Source organism: Filicampus tigris, chromosome 10, assembly GCF_054856515.1.
Source record: "Filicampus tigris isolate MCC_2025a chromosome 10, RoL_Ftig_1.0, whole genome shotgun sequence".
In the NCBI taxonomy this organism is placed as follows: Eukaryota; Metazoa; Chordata; class Actinopteri; order Syngnathiformes; family Syngnathidae; genus Filicampus; species Filicampus tigris.
The window spans coordinates 24435032-24455415 of record NC_141226.1 but is presented as its reverse complement, the minus strand read 5'-3'; the positions used below and the strand labels follow the sequence as shown (position 1 = coordinate 24455415).

General features: G+C 48.6%; 1 protein-coding gene across 5 annotated transcripts in view; it reads left to right on the top strand.

Moving 5' to 3' along the window:
- LOC147141503 (nuclear receptor coactivator 2-like) overlaps positions 1-19563 on the top strand; it is a 31608-nt gene extending 12045 nt beyond the window's left edge. For 3 of the 5 annotated variants that reach the window (XM_086042105.1, XM_086042106.1, XM_086042104.1), the window contains exons 2-22: positions 371-484; positions 1511-1683; positions 2657-2760; positions 3164-3341; positions 3640-3855; positions 4833-4934; positions 5037-5177; positions 5254-5401; positions 6914-7976; positions 9681-9972; positions 10112-10267; positions 10707-10865; positions 11449-11554; positions 11623-11791; positions 12393-12695; positions 13179-13256; positions 13677-13884; positions 14895-15126; positions 15200-15353; positions 15976-16050; positions 17134-19563. In XM_086042105.1, coding sequence (XP_085898231.1) covers positions 390-484; positions 1511-1683; positions 2657-2760; positions 3164-3341; positions 3640-3855; positions 4833-4934; positions 5037-5177; positions 5254-5401; positions 6914-7976; positions 9681-9972; positions 10112-10267; positions 10707-10865; positions 11449-11554; positions 11623-11791; positions 12393-12695; positions 13179-13256; positions 13677-13884; positions 14895-15126; positions 15200-15353; positions 15976-16050; positions 17134-17145 — 4164 coding nt within the window. In that variant the 5' untranslated portion in view covers positions 371-389 and the 3' untranslated portion in view covers positions 17146-19563. Of the gene's footprint in view, positions 1-370; positions 485-1510; positions 1684-2656; positions 2761-3163; positions 3342-3639; positions 3856-4832; positions 4935-5036; positions 5178-5253; positions 5402-6913; positions 7977-9680; positions 9973-10111; positions 10268-10704; positions 10866-11448; positions 11555-11622; positions 11792-12392; positions 12696-13178; positions 13257-13676; positions 13885-14894; positions 15127-15199; positions 15354-15975; positions 16051-17133 lie in introns of all 5 variants that reach the window. The other 2 variants (XM_086042109.1, XM_086042108.1) reach the window with 2 other exon arrangements.
- Positions 19564-20384: the final 821 nt, after the last annotated feature.

Here is a 20384-nt window from a genome sequence, read left to right as displayed (position 1 = left end):
TCTCATTTGTAAACTTAAATAACCATTCATAGTTTTATTACATTGCATTTGGTTGGTTACCAAATGAATTGTAAACAAGAAAATGACATTTTCTCAATACAAATAAATACACCGTTTTTAAAAATCTTCACATTATTTCATCGAATAATTGGTTCGTTGATTCTGCGAAGGATTACATGAATGAACGAAAATTCATTTTTAAACAAAGTCGAATGACAAGTTCTGACCCAAAGCATCTCGTTCTAAGCGGCACTAAGCTTGCAGCTCCGCTTACCTTACGGCCTCCACATGCTAGCGTTTGACGCATTGTCGTTTGGCCGTCTCACATTTGCAGCGGCTTTTTTTCCGTCCTTGTCGTCTTCTCCCGCAGGCGCTGAGATCTGCTGAAGATGAGTAGCGGCGGGGGGCGCGCCACCCCCGAGCCCCCCACGGGGCCCGAGTCCCTCAAGAGGAAGGACTGCCCCTCAGACGTGCTCGGGCCCAGGTCAGGAATTTTTGCTCTGCCTCTGTCTTCGCGCCACCAGACAATCACTCGCCATTACGATCCGATCATCACTGGGGCTCAAAGAAAGAAAGAAAGGAAGGAAAAAGCGGTCTGAAAAAGTGTAACTGCATGCGGTCGGCTTCACGAGCAGGCTGTTTGAAGGGACTTTTTGTTGACCTTTCTAACGAAAGCAGCTCTTCTATTCACGGGTAAAAAGGGGCAAAAACAAAGAGTGTCAAACAGTCCCAAAAACGCCATTTTGCGTCACGTTACTTCAGAGACGTTTCCATCACCAGGCCCGGAAGTCGTTTCAGGGAGGCCAGATTGTCGGTTGCTGTGCACGCTGCGTCGCCTTTTCAGAGCAGTTTGGAGAGAAACAAACAAAAAAACAAACTCTGCGCACACAAAGACAACAAAAAGAATTGCACTCAATTACACGCTACAATTGACAGCTTAATACAAACACAGAATGTAAAAAGCCAAGGCTGGGCTAACAGAAATTAGCATCAAAGTTGCGGCGGTCTTATGCCTTCAAATCATGACTACACGCACAGACCAAGTTTAGTAGGAATAATGGAAAAAAAAATGTTCAAGAACTAAAATAAGAATCATACATTTGATTTCTAACACACTGTACATTTGGGCAACAAATCTGCACAGGCAACAGTAAAAGTAACACTCAAACCACAGATAAAAGAAAATCAATTCACGAAAAAGAAAACAATTAAAAGATAAAATGAGTGAGGAAAAGCTTTTGTAAAAAGTACGATCTCGAGTCCTTTCTTCAAAACATCCACCGTCAGTGTGCAAATGAGGCTTGACTTTCTTGCTGCCGTCCTCCAACAAATGCAAAGCGGCCGGGCCATCCGCACGCGTGCGCCGCACCGCCCCCATGAGGCCAAAGCCTGCACAGCAGGAGCAGCGCACCAAACCCGCAGTTGCCGTCCGAGACCGATTAGGCCTTCATTGTGTGGCCACGCCTACCGCTTGACAGCGTAGCACATGACCTGCCGCCTTGTCCGCCAGCCCCAAGAGGAGCTCGGAGCGGCGAAACCGCGAGCAGGAGAACAAGTACATCGAGGAGCTGGCCGAGCTCATCTTCGCCAACATCAACGACATGGACGACCTCAACGTCAAGCCCGACAAGTGCGCCATCCTCAAGGAGACGGTCAAGCAGATACGACGCATCAAAGAGCACGGTGCGTACGCAGGGACACGCCCTCCCCCGTGCCGTTTGCCCTTTCGTTAGCGCCCACTTTAGGGCCTTGCGACCGGGCCGGTGGCTAACGCTCGCCAAGAGTCAACATTTCAGTAGGTGCCGGTTAGCCGTGGCTAACGCCGCTAACGCTAATTTACCGCTTACCGTGAAGCTTCGTTCCAAAAACAGGGACCACCCGTTCAACGTTTGGGGTTATTTATAAAGAGCCATAAAAGTGGGGGGGTCTTGTTTTTGTCCAAAACAAGCCAACTGCGTGTTTGAGGTGACGGTGCTTCCGTGTCGTCGATGTCTTGAAAGTGGCAGACGTTGGCCCGGCCCGGCGGCCAAGTCGCGATGACGTCCTTTCTCTCTCGAGGGGCGGCCGGGCCCTGCGGAAGCGCCACCGCTCGGTGCAATGCGAGACAGTGAAAACGCGGAGCGCGCCGACAGCAACGGGTGACTTGGCGCCGGAATCGGCGGTTTGTGGGCCAACTCCGCACCTTTCTTATGGCCCGCAAAGTAAAGCGGCAGAGCGGCAGAGCGGCGCTTACGCCACAGCAGGAATGCCAAATATGCGGCACAAAGGGGCCGCGCCGGCCGGGCTTATCGTCCCCGCGGCACACACCGACACGTGTGTGTGTGCGTGCGTGCGTGCGTGCGGACCGGAGTCAAACGCCGTGTGTACAAGTGCGTTCATGTTTCTACAAAAATGTTTGTATTTGTGTGTGTGAGTGAAAGTTTTGTGTCTGAGAGGAAAATGTGTGAAAAGTGGGAGTGAAAAAGTCTGTTTGCGTCAAAGTGTGTGCGTGTGTCAGTGAGCGAGGGAGATTGCAATGCGTGCGTGAACGCATCGAAAAGGTCCACTGTAAGCTTTGGCTGCATTTCCTCTTGCTGGCGCGGCGCTCACGTAAGCTATGCGCGTAATCATCCGAAACAACAGCTCACGGGCACTTTGTTTGTTTTTGTCGCCCCAGAAAAAGCCGCGGTGGCCGACGCCGACGAGGTGCAGAAGGCCGACGTGTCGTCCAGCGGCCACGGCGTCATCGACAAGGACACGTTGGGGCCCATGATGCTGGAGGTGAGGCCCCACACCCCAACCCCCCCCCCCCCCCCCCCCCCGTTGTCGGGGGCGGGGCCGTCTGGCTTGCCGGCCCAAAATGGAGCCGCCGCGCCGCGCCGCTCCGCCTAGCCAAAGATAAAGTCACCGTGGTGGGCACGGCGCGGGTGCGTGCTGATGTACAACACGGCGCCGAGGTATAAATAAACGCCTCCCTGCAAAGCTGATTAGGAGTGTGTGCGCGTGCGCGCGTGGCCGCCCGCACAGCAGATTGGAAAGTCGGCGCAGGTTTTTGTGGGAGGCGGCGAGTCCGGGCCTCGTCTCTCTTTTGTCCACGTCAATCGGAATCACGTCCAAATTGCCCGCAATATGTATGACATCACGGAGCGCCGCTTTTTTGGGTTTGTTTTTTCCCTCTTGGCAGGCTCTGGACGGCTTCTTCTTCGTGGTGAACGTGGAGGGCAACGTGGTGTTTGTGTCGGAGAACGTGAGCCGCTATTTGCTGTACCAGCAGGAGGAGCTGATCAACAGCAGCGTGTACAGCGTCCTGCACGTGGGCGACCACGCCCACTTCGTCAAGAACCTGCTGCCCAAAAGCCTCGGTGGGTGCCCGCAAAAGGCAAACGCGCATCACCTTGGCGACGTCTCGGTGGAGGCGCGAGACTAAAGAGTTGAAGAAAAACAAAAGTGGGAATATTATTCACCCGACATTTAGATTTGCAACTTTATTCTCGTTACAATGACAGTTTTTCCGCAAGAAATCTCAAGAAATCAAATTGTAAAGCCGCAAGGAAAAACAAGCATGTAGTGTGAACACTTTTTTCATGATCAGAGGTCATTTTACCAGCGTTTTGTTGATGTTTTTTTGCCATCGGTTGTGTTTGTGTCTCCGACGAGCAGTCGATCACCGCGGCGGCGACCCATCCGGCAGGAACAGTCACACGTTCACCTGCCGCATGCTGGTCAAGCCGGCATCGGCGGCGGCGGCATCGGCGGCGGCGGCATCGGCGGCGGACGGCATCCAGGCGGCCTGGCAGGCGTCGTCGCAGCAGAAGTACGAAACCATGCAGTGCTTCGCCGTCTCCGAGCCCAAATCCGTGAGGGAGGAGGGCGAAGGTAACGCGGCGCTTTGAGCGCAACAACTCGCTCGCTCGCTCGCTCGCCTCCTTCTTTTTCTCATTAAAATCCTTTGGGAATTTCAAAAATGTTGTTCGTTTTAGTCGGCTTTTAGAGAAGGTCTGTTAATTGTACGTTTTTCCAAAATGCTTTGCTTTTTTTGGGGCGCATTTTGACATTTGGTCAACGTACAATGTCCTTTCAGTTTGGTTTTTCCGCTGTCACTTTGTCTTAATTGCAGTTTGAGTTGTTTTGTTAGTTTCCGTGAAGTAAAATAAGCTCGCCGTGCCTTCCCGTCCTCCGGCGTGCCGTCCTCGTTTCCTCGCCGCTTGTCCCTCGGGAAACGCTAATTGGAGTAGCGCACGTTGTCGCCCTTGCGGGAAAAAAAAAGCTTCCGACGCCATCATTTCCGACGTCTCCTCGGATGGCCGCAAGCGATATGGCCTTGAAATAGGATCTGCCATTGCATTTGTTTCCTTTCACTTGATGCGCATGGAAATCACATTTTGAAAAACAGGCGGCGACTTGAAAAGGGCTGACCTTCTCCTAGCCTAGCTAGCCAAGTCACAGAAAGAGAACCCTATACATCACAGGTGTCAAGGCCCGGGGGCCCGCAACTTCATTTTATGTGGCCCGAGAAGGCAAATTCTTGCAAATTGTTTTGACTTTTAACAACACTGCGATATGACGTACGGCAACCCTCCCCTGTGAAACACATCATCGAACAAGCAATGACTTCAAAACGAGCGCTCCGTCGATTTGTTGCGTAGATGCGGCCGTACGTATAACGCGATCGCACGTTCCTATGGCTCGACGGTCATAACGGCCCTCGGAGGGACGGCAGAAGAAAAGTTGAGTTTGACGCCCCTGCTATAAATGAGCCCCCGCTGCGATGTCACAAGGCGGCGAAAAAGACATCTTCCCAAAGCGCCCTCTTGTTGAACCGACGGAGTGACTTTGTGCACGCTCACGTCCAGATCTGCAATCGTGTCTGATCTGCGTGGCCCGAAGAGTTCCGGTGAAGGAGCGAGCGGCCATGTCGTCGTACGAGAGCTTCACCACGCGGCAGGACCTTCAAGGTGAAGCGCCGGTGCGGCGGGGAGCGGGCGGCCCACTCTGAATAATCGCAGGACGCCGCATTTGCCGCATTTGCTCCAAATTGCAAAGCTGTCTTGTGGCAGGTAAGATCACCTCGCTGGACACCAGCCTGCTGCGGGCGTCCATGAAGCCGGGCTGGGAGGACCTGGTGCGGCGCTGCATCCAGAGGTTCCACCTGCAGAACGACGGCGACGTCTCCTTTGCCAAGCGACACCAGCGGGACGGTGAGCGAGCAACGCCAATCGCCCGGCCGTGCCGGCCTTTGTGGCCGCCTCATCCTTTGCCGCCTTCTGCCCGCAGTGTTGCGGAACGGCCACGCGCTCAGCCCCCTCTACCGATTCTCGCTGTCCGACGGCACCGTGGTGTCGGCGCACACCAAGAGCAAACTGTTCCGCTCGCCCGCCACCGACGAGCCGCAGCTCTACCTGTCCCTGCACATCCTGCGGAGGTAACGTCTTCCGGCGCGAGCCGCAAAATTCCCAGAGTCGGCCCGTCAAATTCCATGAAGCGACTTGTTCCTTCCGTTGTTCCCGCGGTCAGATTTCGGCTTCCGTAGGTTGCCGAGTCAATGGAATCCCATCCGCCCTCAGCGGCGCCGGCCCGTGAAACGGAAACATATTAGCAATAGTTTTACCAATGCCGAGGTCATCGTTTTCCTCTCCTCTCATTGGTTGCTCACAATTTACACAATTCGGGGGCTGGGGGGACCTGGTGGTAGTTTGCCAAAGTTGGTAGTTGGAAACACCAGTGGAAGCGCACCGGCTCTGGTTAGTGTGGATTTTGCAGGCCCACACTCCATTTCACAAGGTGGCGGCAATGCACCAAAAGTTGTTTGCCAACCGATAAGAGACAGATGAGGAAGAAGACAAATTTGGGGAGAAAAAAAAAAAAAAAAAAAGCCCATTCATTTATTGTAGTTGGGCGACAATGTGACAAGATTCTGCTTAAGGATGCAAAACCTGACCTTTTAATCAAATCACTTCAGTTAATGGATGGATGACTGTTAATCAAATGATTAAAAGGTCAAATGATTGCTCATCTGTTGGACCTTTTTTTTTTCCTCCAAAATTGACGATAGACGGGCCGGCGGACCTTTGGCCTTGACTGGCGGAAGCACGGTTGAAATAACATGACGGACTGACCGACAGACGATTACAGTTCGGAAGACGGAAGACGGACGGGTACCCAGGCCGCTGAAGGATGACCAACAACGGAGCGGCAAACTTGAGTAAAATGCCCGCGTCTGGAAATGCGCGTGACTCAGCTGCCATGCACTTTGAGGGCCCCTTCCTCACGTTAAATAGTTGCCCATGGAAAATATTCATTCATAAAGGCAAAAGTCATCCAATGCTCTCTCCAGCTGGTCAAAGTGTGAAAGAGGCTAATTCTTGGTCCTCACAGGCTCACTTGTAAGACCCTCGGCCACGTGTGCACACTGGCAAACTGACGTTGTACAACAGAACGCGGAAATATGCTCTGGCTCTCACTGTCAGAGGCAGCCATGTTGGCGGCGTGAAAAAGCCCATTTGCAAGTCAAACCTTCATTCTTCTTGCGGCGGCGCTTGCTTCACTGGCTCCACTCATGTCCACATCCTGCGGCCGTCTTCACTTGATCACGGCTCAAATGCTCTTTTGAACAACTTGCCGCAAGGAATCCAGCCGACCGACTCGGGGAAATCCCCCAGGAAGTCAGCCATTTAACTCAGAAGCTGCCATATTGCCCCGCCCCCGCGAAAAGTTAAAAAAAAAAAAGAAGAAGCCACTAAGGCAAATTTGGAAGACGTGTTTATTGTAAGACTACGCACCAAAAAGGCCTGAAATTGAAAAGTCGTCCGTTTTGGTCTGAAGTCACCATTTTGTACTCGGTCGGCCCTCGAGACGGCTTTCACCGAGCAACACAAAATGTGCCGTGCTCAAACGGCTCAAAACGTTAGCATCACCCGCTGTGTTTGTTCTTCAGGGAGACTATGGGCAGCGCACCTCTGGAGGCGGCCACGAGCCTGGGCCCGCCTCAGCGCAGCGCCTCCCCCGACAACCACTTTGCCGCGTCGTCGTGCGGCTTCGCGAGCCCGGCCGGCGCGCCGCAGGCCGACTGCCACGGGGCGGCCGGCCCCTCGGCCCGGGGAAGCCCCGGCTTCACCTCCGGGGGCCAGGCGCCCCTTTTGTCCCCTCGCCATCGCCTCAGCCCCGGAACGGCGGCCGGCGGCGGCGGCAACGGCAGCCCCCGCCTGCCCCAACAGCAGCCCGCTTCTTTCTCACCGGGCGCCGGCCTCCAGTCGCCCGCGTCCATCTGTAGCAGCTCCAACAACCGTGGCTTGGACCCGCTCGGGGCTCTTCAGGCCCTCAGCCAGGGTCACGGGACTTGCGAGTCCCCCGATGGCCAATGCGCCCTCCGCAGCCCTCTTGCCAGCGCGCAGGAGCAAGACCTCCTGGGCTCGGAAGCCGATTTGCCGGGGACTTTCGGGGAGCGGCAGGACTCGCCCCAAAACCAGGAGGGCGAGCCGGGGCGAGGTCAGGACGAGGACCCGGACAGCGCGGACGAGCCGGAGCGGCCGCTGAGCGCCAAGGGCCACACGCAGCTTCTGCAGCTTCTCACCACAAAGCTGGAGCCCCCGGACCCTTGCCCGTCTCTCGGTGCCCTGGCCGACGAGCAGTTGGCGGGCGTCGGCGGCTGTTTGGGGGCGGCGCACGCCAACCACTCGGCCTCGTTGAAGGAGAAACACAAAATCCTGCACAGGCTGCTGCAGAACAGCAGCTCGCCGGTGGAGCTGGCCAAGCTGACCGCCGAGGCCACGGGGAAGGAGCCGGCCGACGACGGCGCGGCCGCCCCGGCCGACTTGGGCGTCAAGCAGGAGCCCGAGAGCCCCAAGAAAAAGGACAACGTGCTGCTGCGCTACCTGCTGGACCGCGACGACAACGGCGTCCCGGACAAAGCCATCAAGATGGAGGCCGGCGACGGGACCAAGATGGCCGCCATCAAGACGGAGAAGCAGGACCCCGCCTTCAACGTGACCGCCGACCAGGTCAGTTCTGACGTTCGCATTATTTCAACCGACATCGGAGAGCATCGTAACACGTGCGGTACATGTCGGCCATCTCATTTTTGCCCGGCCCTCCTTTGGCTTGACATCAGGGGGATGTCGTTCATATTTGTCTTCGATGAAGCCCCTTGAGACTTTCTTTCTCGGGATTAAGGGCGATGGAAATCAATTTGACTTGACTATACATGAATCATGTCCAAAGATGTGACTGAACAATTAAGCCCTCCGTCGCTCTCTGTAGGCGTAAAAAGCAGGATTGAAGTGGATTTCAAATTCACTCATCTTGAAGAAACTTCCTGTTTTCGCTCTTCTTTCAAATGTACAGCGTGAAAGGAAATGGTGTGGCCCACGGTGGGTGGAACGACAGCCAAAAGAAACATGTGGCAGAACAAAATAGTTGCCCTGTGAACCTGCCATGTCAAAATCATATCTTTTATCGTCGCAAACATATGAAGGCACCCCCAAAAAAGACGCCACTTTATCCATCTCTATATTTTTTCAATGAATCGGCCATTTCATGAGTAAAAGAATCCATATCGGTCGAGCCCGACTGTCGACAACACCGACCGACATGTTGTGGAAATCAAAACACAGGACACGATTCGATGAACGACTTCTTTATTTTGCCGATAAGATCCATTTTGTTTGCTGGCGAGAAGAGCTCGCGACCAAGGTGAATATTTGTCTTTTCTTTTCTTTTTTTCCGAGCTGTGCTTTGAAAGTTGTGGAGGAAGCGCGCCTTTGCGCGCGTCGGCGTGACCGCCTCCAGTCTGCGCCTCCGACTGTACATCACATGTGACCTCATTAGAGGCCCGCTCTATTTTTAGCTCCTCCCCCATTCGCCAGCCCAACGGCCGCGGGACGAAAGCCGCCCCCGCGCGTGCGCGTGTGTAATTTGATCGGGCCGGTTTGGATGGGAGTCGGCCTCGTTTTTATGTTGTCACCTGGGAGAGAGGGTGAGGGTTTCAAATGAGGGTTTCGAGCCTGTGTTAGGGTTCTTAAACCAGCATTAAGGTTTAAATGAGCTTTTCCAGCTTTGGTTAAAGTTTCAATTTGGAGTCTCAAGACTGGGCCAACTGCGGTTAGGCTTTCAAATGATGCTTCCAAACAGTTTTCAATTCTGGGCTCAAGCTCAGATGGCCTTTTCAACTTGGGTTGGAGTTTTGAATTAGGGTTACAAATCCAGGTTAGGGTTTCAAGTCTGGTTTCAACTAGGGTTAGGGTTTCAAATTCGAATTTTAAACAAGGTTTTAAATTAAGGTCTCGAGTTTGAATAGCATTTTCAACAAGGGTTAGGGTTTTGAATTATGGTGACAAGTCCACATTAGGGTTTCAAACAGGGGTTATCATTTTAAATTACAGTCTCAAGAGTGTGTTAGGCGTTTGGAATAAGGTTAGGGTTTTAAATCAGGGTTGCAAGTCTAAGGGTCTAAAGCCTGAGTTAGGGTTTTTTAAACTCGGGTTAAGATATAAATTAGGGTTTGAAGCCTGAGTTTGAGTTTCAAATTAAGGTTTCAAGCCTGGGTAATGATTAGAAATTAGGTTTTTAAAAATGTGATTAGGTTTTCAATTTCATTTCAATTTAGGGGTACGGTTTTAATTTGGGGTTCAATCAAGTAAAGTTTTCAAAGACTGAGTTAAGGGTTAGGGTTTCAAATGAAGTCCCGCATGAACGTTCCCCCTCAGACCAGCGAGTTGGAGGATCTTCTGGACGACCTGCAGGGCGGTGCCCATCATCATCATCATCATCATCATCCTCACCATCACCATCATCACCAGACGTTCTCCCGGCAACTGTCCAAAGGAGGTCCGGTCTCCTCGTCCTCCTCCTCCTCGGCGGCGATCGCCGGCTTCCCCGCCGACAAGCAGAGCGTCATCGGAGACATCCTCCTGATGATGGACGCCACCCGCGGCACTCACGGGGACCACGGTAGCCCGCCCCCCCAGCACCCGGCCTTCCCTGCCATGGGCCCTGCAGGTACGCGCCACCATTCTTATTAGGGTTTCAAATGAGGGATGAGGGATGACAATTTGCATTAGCGCCACCTACAGGAGCGCATTTGAACGGGACGTTCTTTCAACTAACTTGAACTTGCAATTCCTTCTGCCTCCCGTAGGCGGCGCCAGGCCGAGCCGGCCGGCGCCCGGCAGGAGCCTGGCGCAGGACGGCCTCGCCGGCAGGCCGCTGGCCCCGCCGCACACGAGCGCCAACAACAAGCCGTACGCCTTACTGCAGCAGCAGCAGCAGCAGCAGCAGCAGCAAGGCATGATGGGTGACCGGACACACATATTTATTTCCCACCAACAAAAATCTGATTTGGACTCCCACCCCTTTTGCCTCGAGAAAATTCAAATGGCAATGACATCGTGTTAAAAATAAATAATAAAGTCAAGAGTTAAGGATGTTCATGTTAGGGTTTCAAAAGGGGTGTCAAGCCTGGTTTGGAGTTTTCAATAAGTATCATAAGGTTGTTGGAAGCCAAGGTAACATTTTCAAATTGCAGTTTGAAGCCAAAGTTAGCCTTTAAAAAAAGAATGCTTCAAATTGGGGTTGGAATTAGAGCGTTAAGTCTGAGCTTAAGGTTTCAAACGAGCGCGATAGTGTTTCAAAATAGGCTTGGCTTCAAGTACGTGTTAGGCTTTCAAATTGCTGTTTTGTGCCATGATTTTGTTTTGAAGTGAAAATGACCTCTTGTGTTGCCTCCTTTTCAGCCATGTTGTCCAGCGGGCCGACGGCGGGCTCGCCGCAGCACGGCTGGGGGCCGGCGGGAGGCCCCCCGGCCCCGTCCTTGGCCCAGGGGGTTCGGGCGGCTCGCGTGCTCCCCGACATCAGCGGACCCGCCAGGGCGGGCATGCGCACGATGGCCGGCGGTAAGCCGCGCCGTGGTCAACGGCCGTTAGCTCACGTCAATCAAATCGCAATGGTTGATTGGCTTGCAGTTTGAATTGTATTTCGGGCCAAATACTTCAGAAAATACTGTGGATTAAAAAAAATGGATTGGTTTCATTCTTCTCGTCTTTTTCCCCAAAAATGAATTGTGAGAATGTATTTCAATCATGAAATCACGTTTCTTCAATTGTACTGTTTATTCTTTTCATTATAGTGCATGAAGATATTAGGTCATAAAATCAAAGGTATTAAATGCACATACTGTATTAAAACTGCTTATTTTAGAGAAACATCCAATTATTTACTCAAATGAATTCACCAATGATGTCCTGACATGAACTGAATGCAAAGTTGGCTTAAAAATATTTTTGGGACGTGTTAGTTTTCATTGTAGTGACTGAACATGTTATCGCTTCAATTTTCAATTCAAGAATATAACATCAATGAAACACGGATAATGTCGTAATACAGAAGAGACACTGTAAATAAATGCAAAGTTAATGAAAAAAACCGAATGAGTCGACTTGAATGAGTAAGGTCGGCGTTGTTCTTTCGTCCAATCAGAAATGGAGCCTCCTAACCCCGCCTACCCTCAGCAGCACGCGCCACCCAATCAGACGGTCCCGTGGCCCGACAGGATGATGATGGACCACTACGGGAGCCAAAACAGGTGGGCAGGACCAAACCGTGATCTTGCCTGAGCTGTGAAGCCAAGCGAGCTTAACGTTGGGCTCGCAGGTCGCCGTACGGGCTCCCCCCGGAGGACGGGCCGGGCTGCTGCGGGGCGGCGCCCGAGGGCCCGGCGGACGAGGGGGCGCTCCTCAACCAGCTGTGCTCCGTCCTCAAGGACTACGAGGGCCTGGAGGAGCTGGACAAGATGCTCGGCATCCCCACGCTGGCCGGACAGGTGACGCCGAAGCGCAAAATGCGGCGCGAGGCCGCCCTTCTCTTCTTCGGGTGCCGCGACGGGGGCAACAGCAAAGCTCCATTCGGTTGCTGTACGCTTCCTTTTCTCGGTCAGAGGTTCAACTTAATTCGGGTTTGAAGACAAGCTTAGGCTTTGGCTTTCAAATGAGCGTTTCAAGCCCGCCTCACCAAAAGTTTGCGGCATCTTTTGGAAGGCCTTTTCATGACGTTTTTACCAAAGTAATGATTGGAAATCTCATTATTTGTATTTTGGGGGCTAACTTTTTCTTCGTGTCCCTTACACTTTAAGGTTTGAAGCCCTGTTTAGCAATTCAAAATGTTGGTTTTAAGATAGGGTTAAGGTTTCAAATAAAGCTTTCAAACCAAGTTTGAAAGTTTGCCTTGACCTTGAAGTTTAGCGGTTCAATTAGGCTTTCAAATCGGGGGTACGGTTTGAAATGTTTTTTTCAACGCAAGGCTAGCTTTTCCAACCGTGGTTAGGGGTTTAAACTATGGATAGGCTTTCAAATAATGTTTTGAAATTGGTCTTTTGAGCTTGGCCTGGTCTTACTCACTAATGTCAAGGTGTGAAATTTCCTCAGGGCGGCGCGTCGGAGCAGGAGCATCTTTTCGGGGCGCCGGACGCGCTGGCGCCCCCCGTGTATGCGGCGCAGCACTACGCGGGCTACGGCGGCCCGCCCCGCGACGCCTCCTTCCTCTGCCCCCCCGTGGGCGGCGGCCACATGGGCCAGCAGAGGGCGGGCGGCTACCCCCCCATGATGAGGATGCCCGGGACGCAGGGCCCCCGGCCGGCCGGCCTCCGGCCCAGGGGGGCCGGCCCGCTGCTGCCCCCGCAGCCCAACAACCTCCGGCTGCAGCTGCAGCACCGCCTGCAGGCGCAGCTGGTAAAAAAACCAAAAAAAAAACCCAACAAATCGCATTTGCACTGCAACGTGATTTTGAAGGAGGACAAATCGCACTTTGTCAGATTGTCGTTGAAAGCAAATGTAAAGAATTCCACATTTTTTGCTTCACTTCAGTGGTCATTGTGCTGCTCCTTCTCATCTAATATTGCAGCAACTTGCGGAAAGGCTGTGAGCATCTACTTCATGTATATCCATCCGTAAGTCTGTATTATACTGCCCCCGATGGCCAAGTTGAGAAACAAAATGTCCACTGAATTGAAGTAAAAATGTATTTTTTTTAAATACAGTATTATAGAATGCTATTTTTGTGTTCCAGTTGTCGTTGTTTTTTTGAGAGGCTGCAAGAGATTAATGGCATTTCCCATAATGTCTCAACTCCGATGTGTTTAGTGTCACGTGCTTGTGGAGAAACAGGTCATTTGTCATTTAAGCTGCAGGTAATTGTCAAATTTCCTCTCATAGAATCGGCAGCCAATCATGAACCAGATGATGGGCGCGTCCAGTATGAATCTACCTCTCAGGTCCAACCTTCCCAACCAGGTCAGATTCAAAACGGCATGTAATTTATATGCAATACAGAGCAGTCATTCATGTTTTTCTCCACTTGTGTGCAATTTTTCTCCAGTGCCATCCTGCAAATAGCAAAAATCCTCATATTGACGTCACCCATTGAAATGCGTTGGGAATGAAAAAAATCAAATTAACCCCAGAAATTCTTCCAAAAAAGCTGATAAACATAAACGGGGGAAATGATGATTGATATTTCATTGCCCTGTTTCATGTCAATCACACATAAAACTGTCTGCCTAGCAACAGCAACGGCTGTGGAAAAGTGTGTGGCAAACAGGCAAAAGGAGACCTTTTGCTGCCACATCTTTGAAGTTCAAATTCAAAGTTGAAACACACAAGACATGACGATGACTTTCACAATAAGGCTCCATCTTGCGTACGTCTCGCCAGGGCTCGTTCAACGCGCAGATGTACCTCAGCAACCACCTGCGGCAACGCCAGCAGCAGCAGCATCAACACCAGCACGGAGCCATGATGGCCGTCAACATGCCTCCCAACATGGCCGCCGCCGCCGCGGGCCACGCCTCCGTGAGCGGCCCCAATCCGCGTCTGGCTCAAACCGCCGCGCAACACTTTGCCTACGCCGCCCCCAGCTACGGTACGCACTACATCAAAACTGTCAACACTGTCATAAATGAAGCTCCTCCCATCAGCAGAACATATTTTCTTGGCAACAAGATGACACTAAAGCAATATTTTCATGTTAGACATGGCTTTGGCCAGAGCACAAAAACAGGGAATAGGCGAGTTTTTCCAGAAATAGGTAAAAAAAAAAAATCCGTAAGACGCGTATAACGAACCGCAACTTTGCAGAGTTCAATGTACACTATATTTAAAAAAGAAAAAAAAAAAAAGACATCAGAGAAATTACAGTGAGATAATGTCGGCCTCTTGTGACCGTAACAAGTATTGCATCAGATTATTATTTTTTGTATTCCTGTATTTTTTTAATATAATAATAGTACAATATTAATAATCAAGAGTAAAAATAATAGTACCAATAATAATAAGAGTTGTAGTAGTTGTAATTGTACTGTACGGTCCAGTTACGCAACTGCATGTCTCTGGTGACATAAACGTTGTTAGAAAATACTTCTGCTAGCTAGAACCGATTGTAATCCATAACAGGTGCGTCCGATAGCGGGGGGATGGAAACAGCCGCTTTATGGGACAAACGCTAACAAAATACAGTCAACACAAGCACATTCGTAGGACGACTGACGGTAGCTCAACTTGCCACCGTCACCGCGTGCCACATGCCGCCGCCACATGCTGCAGCCACCGATCGGCCGGCCCCCCGTACGTCCTCGTATGCTGGCTTCCACCTCACAAACCGGACCAGGCGCACACACGCGCATTCACACTCATACAGTAATTACTACGGTGTTGAGTGGGCGGACAGTGACCCCGATTGGACAGAAATAAAACCTGCACCTCACTTGCACATATTGATTGTTGGTGTTACAGTGTATGCATGAGGCTTTAGAATACATCGAAATAATTCAATAAGTACTCGCTGTAAAGGCCACGACAAACTAGGGATTACTGTATTATTAAATAGCCGGATGAAAATGAATGATAATAATTCCTTAATTTCCACTTGCCCAGGAGGCATGAGCCAGCATCCTCATCCTCCTCATCACCCTCATCATCATCATCATCATCATCATCAAGATTCGGCATCCATGTTGGCCTGTCCTTCCGGGACGCCGCCCAGCGCCATGTTGTCGCCCAGGATGGCGGCGGCGCAGGGCCACATGCAGGGAGGGGCGGCCCCCGCCTACCCCGTCGCCGCCACCGGGGGCGCCGACCTCAACGGATGGATGCAGACGCCCAACAAGTACTCGCATCACCCCAACCGTTGAAATGTGTTTGAATGCAGAATTTCATGGGATGCTGTATTTGTTTCCCAGCGTCTACCAGCAACAGGCTCATTTCTCCAGCAGCGGTGGCGCCGCCGGCCTGTACAACAACAATAACAACAACAACAACAACAACAGCGGCAGCAGCATGAGTAGCAGACACGTCAACACGTCGACACACCTCGGCGGCATGCACTCGGAACAGGTCAGACATTTGACGTTAGCCGTCATTTAATAAGTACAACTTTTCCGGACAATTATGACTTTCTTTTTTTCATGACGTTTTTCTAAGTACAAATATGGCTTTGGTAAGCTTAAGAATTTGTTGAAAAACTAAATTCATTCTCCAAAATGTTACCTTTTCTTCTTTGAGGCTTTACACAATCGGGATTTTGAAGTTAAAAAAATAAAATCAAATAACCAATCCGATCAGCAGATGCATCATTTTATTCCAACAATTTGTTAATTTACTGTAACTAGAGTCAACCTTGCAATTTGCTGGGGATTGGGACGAAGGGCCAAAATTTGCGTTTAATTGAGACCCACTGAAATGCCTTGGGGATAAAAATAATAACAATGAAACCCGACAAATTCTCTCAAAAATGCTGATAAACATTCAAAATACTTTTTATTTTTTATTATTGAAAACAATCTGACCGTTTATGATGAGAAACCTTGGATTATAAACGATCAATCAGCAAATGTTGAGATCACCAATTTTGCATCAAATCAGATCTGTGTAAAGTCAACGTATTTACTCTATTTATTTATTTTTTTTTCAAAAAGAAAATCCAAACGAATTGCTGTCACTGTATCTTTTGGCCCAGGTGGGCGACGGCAATCTGATCCTGGACCAGCTGGCGGGAATGGACATGCTGACGCCAGAAGGTGACGTCAACTCCGTGAGTGCAACACTTGGCGGCTAACTCGCCGTTTGCTTCTTTGCAACGTCCTCGCGTGTCCATCCTCACGTGGAGAAAGGAGGCGCTCGCTCGCTCGCTCGCTCCGCCGGGTCGTCGAACACGTCACGTCACTGACGCGTGTCGCAAGTGAACGTCTCTGTGACGCTGAAGTATGGCTGTCGCCATACGTCCGCTTTATGTGGAATGAAATTCAAGACCAAATAGGTTCAACACTGTTACTCGATCGTGAGTGGCCGCTCGCATCCAAAAAAAACAACAATGTGGAATCATCCCAAATAACAGCAAATTTGAACCAGAGATGGCTTTCTATGTCCCGAAACGTATTTTTGATGTGGATTTCAAAAAAAAAAAAAGTGTTTACTTTTATCAGGTTTTTGAGATATTTGCATTTTTTTGTTTTTATGTTTGACCCGTAAAAGCTTGCGCAGTACAGAATTTATCATGCGTTGTCATTTATAGCTATGAAGTTTCAGAAACAACATCCGCCGGCTCAACCTTAACTTATAAATAATACTAAATATATGATATAATTGTTATTACCTTGTTTTAACGAGCTGAAAAAAATGAGGGCAGATTTGGAATCAGCGCAAAAAAAACCCCAGAGAAAAGATGACTTGCATCTCTGATTATGTGTTGACTAGTGTACTTGTCTCTTGGTGTGTTTAAATGCATTTGACAAAATGAGGTGGTAATTATTACCGACCGACTCTGATTGCACGGAAACTTTGAGCCACTTTAATAAAGCTATTGCAAGTATTAAATACTGCCCAAAATCAAACAGACATTCTGCAAAATATGCATCCTGAAACTAATCAAGGAAACAAAAGATCTTGAACTGTTGAATTGTCAGTCCCGCTCTGTTTACGGGCCAACATTTTGATACGGAAGCGTCAAGGAGGTCCAAGACAAAGGAAACTTCCGCATTTTCTTGGATTTTGGCTCCTCCGCCATGAGATGAAATTGATGAAATGAAGTTGGCGGCGTGAGAACAACTCTTTTGGTCGCTTTGAGGAATGAGGAGCTCGGAACATTGTCACTATGTCCCACTTTGTGTCTTTCCAGAACCTCTGCTGATATCGTCCGGACGGTTCTGGGAAGCTTCTGGTTCAAGTCGGGACGCCGGCTCCCAAAAAACAAAAAAACAACAACTCCCTTTATTGACGACTGGAAGGAAATCTACAGAAATGAGCCTCCTCGTGGCCTTGGAGGCCCAGGATGACCACCGGAATGCATTTTGCTGCCACCTACTGACGCCTCAATGCACCTGCAGCAACCTTGTGGCTTTCTTACTCTTGTGAGCAAAACGTTTGTATTCTTCGCAAACATTTCCACTTGAAAGTCGGACTGAAGATGTCACACACACTGAAGAGTATTTTCTACACATTTCTAGATGAAGATGAAAGTTGATCTTCTTTCTTGTTGCAAATTGCACTTTTCACTCTATTCCAACTGCTGTCGTTTTGGTGGACAAAAACATTTAAAGAATCTTGTTTATTCTCCCAAGTGGGAAAACAAAGCAGCCCAGGGGACTTCGTTTGAGTCAGAAAATACACGAGTCGACCTCAACTCATCTTTTCGGTTGAAGTTGAGCAAAAGAAAAAAAGTCAGCTCTGGATTGGCTCAGCTAGGCCAAGTCATCGCTAACAGCCGGAGTCGGCCCAAACTAAATGAGGATATTTTCTCTTCTGCCAAAAATATGGATTATTGATCATTCAAGAGCAGGGGGGGCTGAGTCACACAACATTCCAAGTGATAAAGCACTCACTGAATATCATGTAAACTCACTCGAAGTAACAAAAAGAAACCAGTACACGACACTTTTACTGTAACCGTATCAAATGTTTTATTCATATTTTGGGGTGTGAAAAAGAAACCTGCAACTAAGCCACTAATGTTCACTGGGGGCTAATGCCTTGCTAATCAAACATTTATCGGATAGTTATTGGATTTATTACTATAAGTTAACGGTACCCATTTTCTTAATTGTTAGCATTTTGACACCAAATATGAAGCTAATATCGTAGTATCACCAGCCTTAACTGTCTTAGATGCTAACGTTAGCGAGGATTCAAATGAGCATTTTCAAGCTGCTCGGAGATGAAAAGCACATTTAAATAAATACATGCTGGGGAAAAAAATCCAAAGCAATGCTATTACCGTGAGTCTTAAAATGACACAAGAAGGGTTTTTTTTTTTTTAGCTTTTAACTTGCTGGCTCGGTAGCAAACTAGCATGCAATCGAGCCATTGAGATCTACAGTGGCCTAACTTCCGTTTTTTATTGTTGTTGTCAGTTAGTAGGAAGTGCTTTCAAGTTTTGAGGTTCTGTCATCATGTTAAGTTTCCTAGGTTGGATTCCGGCCAGTAACATATAGTTTGCCCGAAAGAAAAGAACAAAAAATGGCATTTAAAAAAAAAACAAAAAAAAAAAAACCCAAGGTCGGCACAACATTCAGTCAGTCCAGGCTATGAATATTACAAGAAAGATGACAAATAACATTCAGCCAAACGGTACTTGAAGCACTTGCCAATTTCACTTCCTGGGATGTTGGCCCTGATGAATTGGGTAAAGTACGCAATGTAATGTAATAACGGACTCCTCTTTTTATGTCAACATTGAAACCAAACCTAGATTTGGACCAGTAGTCATCAGAGAGAAGGAAAGAAATGGAGTTATCCCACTCTTGTTCTCAATGGCTCAATTTGGTTTCAAGGGTGCTTTGTGTAAAGCAGCCAAAGTGATTGTACGTAAACAACCAAAGTTCTGTGGACTTTTCCGGGACTGGAACATTTGAGAAATGACACAATGTTTTCAAAGTGGACTTTTTTCGATCTTTTAGTCGTCATCTTCTACGAATGGTTCTAAAATGATTTTGCGTGAACTTGAATGAAGACACACTGAAATGAACAATGGTGAATGTTGGACAATCTGCTTTGTTTAACCCAAAGATGTGACGAGCAAAATCCATTGAGATATCCTGAATGTCACTTTTCGGCCTTTCTGCGGCTGATGTCGTCGCATACAGTATTCATCTAATAATATAATATGGCACACATGCGACTTTTCTGACTTGATAGACAGCTATTTTTCTGGGCGTGTGTACCTTTCTTGATAAGAATGCCTTAGAAGTTTTTGGTTTTGCTTTATGTGACATTTAACGGATGCTTTACTGCGCAATAGATCAAATTTTAAATCATCAATGGAAAATCCAAGATGGAATCTTAGAAGATAACTTTTTTTTCACATTTGATTCAAAAATGGTGTTTTTTGCTTTGTGCAGCTGAAAGGCATTTAGTGTACTGTTGAAAAGTTACAAGCAGTAAGCTTAAGATCATAATAATAATAATATATGAATTCATCATGTTGTCAGAAAGTTGAGTGAAGCAAAGACTTGCAAAAGTTGTGGATGCTAACGCTGCTTTTGTTTTGTCGCTGCTTGTTAATTTATGATTGATGCCACTGTAAATAAATGTATTTTTATTCACACACTTATTCACTTCTCATGTCATTCATTTTTAATCAGTGCTTAGTGTCTTGTTGACATTGAAGGCTATTTGGATCAAATGCAGTGTATGATTGAGCTGCAGGGGGCAAGTCGTTGCAGAATTTCCCAAAACAAATCCATGCAGTTCATAGAAATGGAGTATGTGACATCAAAGAGAATTGTTGAGCGCTACCAGCTGGCGCGTCTATTCTAGTGCTGTACAAGACAGTGTCGGCGTAATAAGTCATTTTTTTAGTGCCCTTACTTAGCAATTGAACATTATATCAGGACAATGTTGTATTGTTGTTGTCGAAAGCAACAGTTTGCGACAGCAATAAACGACCCCCAGAACACATTTACTTACATGCATGTAAGTAAATAAGTGGGTATTACAGGCAAAAAAAAATGCATTTCTTTGAACCAAGAAATTCGGATTACTTGAGGACCTGTTTCAGCCCTAGTGTCCAATTAGGGTTTCAAAGTTTCAAAGAAGGGTTTCAAATTAGGGTTAGGGAATTCTAAGTAGGGGTTCCAATTAGGGCTAGGGTTTCCATATACGGTTTCAAACTCTGCTAGGGTCTCAAAGTAGGGTTTCAAACAAGGGTTCGTTTTTCTTAGTAGGGTTTCAAACTAGTGTTGAGGTTTCAAGGTAGGGTTTAAAATTAGGGTTTGGGTTTCAAGTTGGGATGCAGCTACTTTGGTATTCGGATATCCAACTGAAATTTCCTATCGAATCATTTGACATTTAAAGTGATTTTTTTGCTTGGTTAAGGCTCCAGAAGACAAGAACCAACCAAAAGTGACGTCAGAAGCAGTGGCGGAGCTAGAC